The sequence below is a fragment of the Leptidea sinapis genome, chromosome 34 (genome assembly GCF_905404315.1).
Source record: "Leptidea sinapis chromosome 34, ilLepSina1.1, whole genome shotgun sequence".
Lineage (NCBI taxonomy): Eukaryota > Metazoa > Arthropoda > Insecta > Lepidoptera > Pieridae > Leptidea > Leptidea sinapis.
In genome coordinates, this window is record NC_066298.1 from 9,988,351 (window position 1) to 9,994,350 (window position 6,000).

General features: G+C 32.7%; 2 protein-coding genes across 3 annotated transcripts in view; both read right to left on the bottom strand.

Annotated features, from left to right (window-relative positions):
- The window catches only part of LOC126975045 (ionotropic receptor 25a), a 42,910-nt gene extending 37,154 nt beyond the window's left edge, over positions 1 to 5,756 (bottom strand). The window contains exon 1 of one of the 2 annotated variants that reach the window (XM_050822833.1): positions 5,735 to 5,756. Coding sequence is in view for 1 of the 2 variants with exons in the window: in XM_050822831.1 (XP_050678788.1) it covers positions 26 to 101 (76 nt within the window). In the remaining variant the exon portion in view is untranslated. Of the gene's footprint in view, positions 1 to 25; positions 357 to 5,734 lie in introns of those variants that run through there. The other variant, XM_050822831.1, reaches the window with a different exon arrangement.
- On the bottom strand, positions 1,599 to 4,397 carry LOC126975109 (uncharacterized). The gene is made up of 3 exons (XM_050822935.1): positions 4,229 to 4,397; positions 3,049 to 3,245; positions 1,599 to 2,900 (listed from the first exon to the last, which is right to left on the bottom strand). The coding sequence occupies exons 1-3, from the start codon at positions 4,252 to 4,254 to the stop codon at positions 2,773 to 2,775; spliced, it is 351 nt and encodes a 116-aa protein (XP_050678892.1). The 5' UTR covers positions 4,255 to 4,397; the 3' UTR covers positions 1,599 to 2,772.
- Positions 5,757 to 6,000: the final 244 nt, after the last annotated feature.

Genomic DNA, 6,000 nt, shown 5'->3' on the forward strand with positions numbered 1-6,000 from the left:
TTCCAAATTTTATATAATTACTTACAAACGTTGATATTTTGCGTTGTTTGTGAAAACGATTTATGTATAAGTAGAACTATAATTATTATAAAATGCATCATTGGTTATATTTTAAAATGCCGTCATTAGATTGGCTTGGACTTGTGCTTCCAGTTGAATTAACGCGCGTTAAAGATAGCCGCGAACGTGTCAGGTCGTTGTTGTCTATAGAGTCTCCAAGGTGATAGCCGGCCTTGATTCACCCTCCCTAATTGATGTTACTATACGCTCTTCACTTAATAACACGTTTCATGTCTAGTGTACACAATAGAAACATAATGTAACTACAAAACAGTAATCGTTTATGTAAATCACTCCGGCACGAAGCGATACATGTTACAAATTGTAAGAAGTATAGTATTTATATCGACGTATTTACGTTATAAAACATTCTTTGCAACATTAAATTCATATTGTCATATTATCAGTAATTATGGAAGGTCATAGGTATTTTAAGGCACCTAAAATTATCGAGCTAGATAACAAAAAGCGCCATTTTCTGAAAATATATTGAAATAATACTTATTTATGCAACTGTTGTGTAATAAGGGGTATTAAAACACGAATGTGGATAATAGTATCACATTAGTGTTTTAATACTTAATTATCAACAGTTGCATACAAGACTATCTACACCCAGAATATGAATCCTCTAAAACATTCTGGAACATAGGTATAGCTTACTGCTAACATTAAAACACCAGTCCTAGTAGTAACTTATTATCACTCATTACTGATTGTATACAAATATACTAAGTATTAATGAAACAATTATATATTTTAGTAGTAATTTACATTTAGTTACATAAGTGCAATAATTAAAATTCACTCGAATATAAAGTTCTTTTGCTGCGTTTAAAATGAATCGCTCATTTTTTGTAAACAAAACAAAAATATCGAAGAAAAATGGCGGGGATTCGAATAACCTACTTTTTTTTACGGCGCGCGACGTTCTGGTAGTGTGGAAATCGTATAATTGTTTCACGGGTTTGTAAGTTATTACAAACTTTGGACAAAACCCTCGCCTTCGTCTCGGACTTGTTGATAGCTCCCGTGTAATAACCTACTTTCCACTTTTATACGTTACTGTATGCCAATAATAATTGTCATACGTCTGTAGAAAGCGATAGCTTTAGTTTTTTTAATACCCACACGACTCAAGATCTCCCGTCTGTACTAGGAGGTTAAAATATACATATCCCTACAAACCTAGATAATTCAATATTATATATTCACTCACTAGTTAGGTAGGAATATAAAAAGCACATACATTAAAAAAACGTGATATCGTATCAACAGTAGGCATTTTAAAAAATTATGAATAACCTACCAAACAGCTCTGAAGCTTTCGTAGATAGGATTGGTAACTTGTTTTAGACACAATAGTGATAGATACATTATAATATACCTATGTAGGAACCAAAATAAATGAGTGAATTATCTCTTACATGTACCTACCAAATTTAGGTAGGTGCCTAGTTGTAATTATTTATTTTGGAATAGGTAGATAGGTTAAAATATTACAAGTATGTAGGTAGGATAGGTAATAAAAATCGAAATTGAATTCCAATTGGACTATTTATTGCCGGAAATCTTTCAAACTCCAAATCGAAGTTAGTGTTAAACTGTACATTCTACTTTATAATATTATATAATTCTAAATGTACTAACTTTTCAAAACAAAATCAAATTAAGTTTTTGAGAAATTACAAAGAATCAAATCAACTTAAGTAGTTTGGATATCATTCCCTGAACTATCCAGTTAATCAATTTCCATACATAATTATAAAGCAAAATAAATTAAAAAATAGAATTAATTAGAAACAAAAGTATGAAATATAGAACCATAAAATTAAAAATATTTAGCACTCAAAATTAGCTGTATCAGTTTAGAAAATGTATGTCAAACTTGAATTATGAAATATAAACCTTACTTTTAAACTTTGAACTTTAAATTTCATTCTTATATATAATAATTATTGCATTGTGAACTTATCAAGACTTCCAAGTACAACTCTGCACTGTTTGAGAAACATGAATTTAGAACAAGTCACAATGCATGTCATAAACAAGTCAAAAGGAATGTTTATTTGTTAAGTATTAATGCCTATACGCAAACATATCAAATGTGTGACGTTTTACTGCTAACTTAAATATACAAATGAATAATTATTAATTATCTAAACTTTAATTAAATCTTAGTTTACTTAAAAGACCTTGTATTTCGGAAGCTGTAAAATCGCATCGTTCACAGAACGTATATTGAACCGATTTCACACTAGGTGAATTACTTTGGCAGTATCTACTGGCGGTTAGAATTTACCAAAACAAATACATATCAAATTACTTCAATTTGATAAACCCATCTCGATGTGCTGAGTTGGAGACTCCAATACTTATAAACAGCATACAACACCAAATCCAAAAATATTCATAAGTTCAGTTCACTGCGATGCAATACTAAACACAACAATGGTATAATAAAATTTACACTTTACAGGTACATTTTACAGGTAAGTTTAAATACACAAGTAAATAAACTTAAGTGTAGTGTCACAAGAGCTCAACTCGCATTTATTATAAATCTGAATACAAGTACAAAATATGTATAAAACTATGGTATTATTGTAACATTTGTATATGTGTTAGGTATAAAGGATATGTTTGTGTTGTGAGTTGGGCTCTAATGATGATTTGATGCATTGCAGTAAACCAAGCATGTGGCTAATTAATTTAGGCCTCTGCTTCTGCTGGAGGTGCTTCATCTGCTGCTTTCTGTTTTTTCTCAGGAGTGGTCTCCTCTGCAGCATCACCATTATCAGCAGCCGCAGATTTCCTCTTCACACCAGTCTCTTTCTTTTCTGCAATTTAAAATAACAATAATTAAGAATGTGTGTATTATACATAAATAATAATAAAACAACTTTCATGAAGCAACAATTGAAATATCTTAGGCATCTAATAGTATAAACCTTCATTATAATCAAATATGTAGCTTAGATAACATACCTGTGGCATCACCATTCTCTGTGGCATCATTGCTTTCATCATCTCCATTTTCGGCTGGAGTATCCTCTGGAGCATCACCACTGCCATTTTCTTCTTTGCCATTGCTTTCAGGTTTCTCAACTACAACTTTAGCAGGAGACTTTTTCACTGGGGACTCCTTTACTTCTGTAGAGGTTACTTCCTCAGGTGCGACTTCCCTGTAAACATATAAATATGCTATTAGAAATAAGTATTGAGATAATAAATTATTATACAGGATTAAGGTCTATACCTCAAGAACCTCAGCGTATGTGTAATATGCAATGAACTATACCTAAGGCATTAATAAGCAATTTAATGCAATAAGCCCATAACATATGAGTACCGGCCTCCAGGTAACTTACTACTCAGTACATGTTACACATAACGAACATATAGTAAAGGAAGTGCAGTGTAACAAAAACGAGTGGCAGTTATGTCATGTATGACGCAAGGCTAATGTGGGAAAGTTGCAATAAGAATGCACAGCACACGCAAACAACAGGTACATAGTTGAATGTATCACTTAAAAACATACTTCAATAAATTCGAGGTTTGAAAATACATGGATGTATAAAAATAACTTATGACAACATGCGGCCCTGGGTCATTTACGATAACGTTAGTCGTAACGATGAAGTTGCAAAACACCGGCCCCAGCGAATTTGAATTGAGCGCGCTTAGGTGACGCTACCGCGCTGGCACGCCGCGCATCAACGCCATTTTGAATAACCCTCCTTCCCGCGCACGCCGCTATTGCCTAAACGGTGCGCGGCGTTCTTTCTATTTTCTCATTAAATACAAATTCATGGTGATTTACGCTCGATTCAAAAATAAATAATCACAGCCAAACCCAACTAAAACCCAGTCAAAATTGATAAAACAACGTATCTAAGTTTGAAAGTAGGACGATTTCCCGCGTGTATTCAGTTGAGTGTCTCTAAACGTGGTTTCTTTGTTAAGCCCTTTTAACTATTGTTCTATGAGCGTTAATATATTAAAACTTTAATATACTTAATTATAACATTTAATTATAAAATAAAACAGTAAAGGTACCGGCTACATTTATATAAAAAGGTAGCCATTTTGATTACGTTCAGAAGCCGCCAAAACTAAAGCAACATTTTTCTCTGGATAAACAAATATAATTAACGGTACTTACTTGTTTTCAACTGCTGCATCAGCCATTTTTAATTTCTGTTTAAATATATCTTGCAATAATTAGGAATAATATTCAACACGTGCCCCACACTACGCACAACGTTCACTTCACACAAACACCGGCGATCAAATGAAGGAGGAAGAAAAATATACCATTTACCATGCGCAACGTTTCCCGCGGTCGTTCGTTCGATGTGAACTTTTCGCGCCAGGTTACTTAGAAGAGATGGACTATACGTAATGCTATGTGTTAAAAAGAGATAGTTGTATACAGTTTGTAAATTTACACGCAACCTTGAAATTGAGGTTACCAACGTTGACTATATCGTGCTCTGTCTAATACAAAATTAAAAATAATATTTTCAGAGTATTTCTCAACAAGATACTAAATTCATAATAATATTATTGCTACAATTATAACAATGGCATGTATTAAATGTTTTAATTTTTAAAGTAAGTAGGTATTTGATTACATATTTCATTTAGATTTTAGACTCGGCATGTCACCTGTACTAGGTATTTTGTAGTTCGTACTTTGTAAGTTTGTACAAGAAGTAGAATTCAGGGAGTCCTCAGAGCGTGTTTATTCTCAAAGTTATTAATGAAAAAACTAGAAGCGTAGAATCTTGGTAACTACCTCGGTACCTAGGTAGAACTCGAATAGTAACCTATTCGGGAAACAAACGGGCACTGAGATAAAAAGAAATAACCTGATACTAGAACTACCTACTTGATACTTCTTAAACTCAAAAACTTGACACAAACCAAATCATAATTTTGGAAACTGCAGATACCACATAGTTATACCTATCATATTTAAAGGGACGAAGTCATGAACGGATAGGAAAAACTAAATATTTTCACTAACAAGTTCGTCGTTATATCGAAATAATCTACCAACAATTAATATTCCACTAATATTATATATGTATATTATATTGTTATATACATGCAGAGGCACCTGCAGGTTTTCAGGTGTCCGAAATTCTGTTGATTTTCGTTCACTCACGAAAACAATGATACACATCAGCGCTCAACGCTCCTGCCGGTAAAAATACAAATTTATATTATGTCAGTGTTCATTTTAACATTCCTCAATTTGAACCTTATTACAATACAGTAAAGATTATTGATAAAAAACGGAAAGTAATTTTTAAATGGTCATTATTGTCATAACGACTAGGTAGGTCGTTGGCTTTAAAATCATTCTTGGCACAAGTCAGGTAGGTATTAAATTCTTCGACTGAATAAGATTACGGAATTATTAAAAAGAACTTATTAACAGTATACCTAATTGCAGAATTCATAAGTAGCTAGTTTGTAAAGACACCCACCCTGAGGTAAATAACTGCCTCGCTTTTGTTATTGTAGGCACATTGTTAGACCATACCTAATTGTAGCTCGATTACGTGTTTCATTACATTGTTTCTAGGGAAGTTTAAGTAGGTCTTAGTTACTTTTTCTAAACGCACCGGGCACCCATTGTGTATTAAGTCATATACCATACCAAGCTTGTTGAAAGTGATAGTAATACTGGATTGTATTGGTGAACTTTGGTTGTTTCTCTTCTTCCGTCCACGCGTCCACGTCTTGTGTTTCCCCAATGTTCTTTTTTTTTATAAGTTGTACCTACAATAACTCAACATTAATAATTGATTTGGACTTACATACTAGATCTAGGTTTGTTGTTCTAATTTGGTGCATTCAACATTTAAAAAGCAGAAAGTTTAAGTAACTTGAATCTTTAATATGAAACTACCTATACAATGGAAA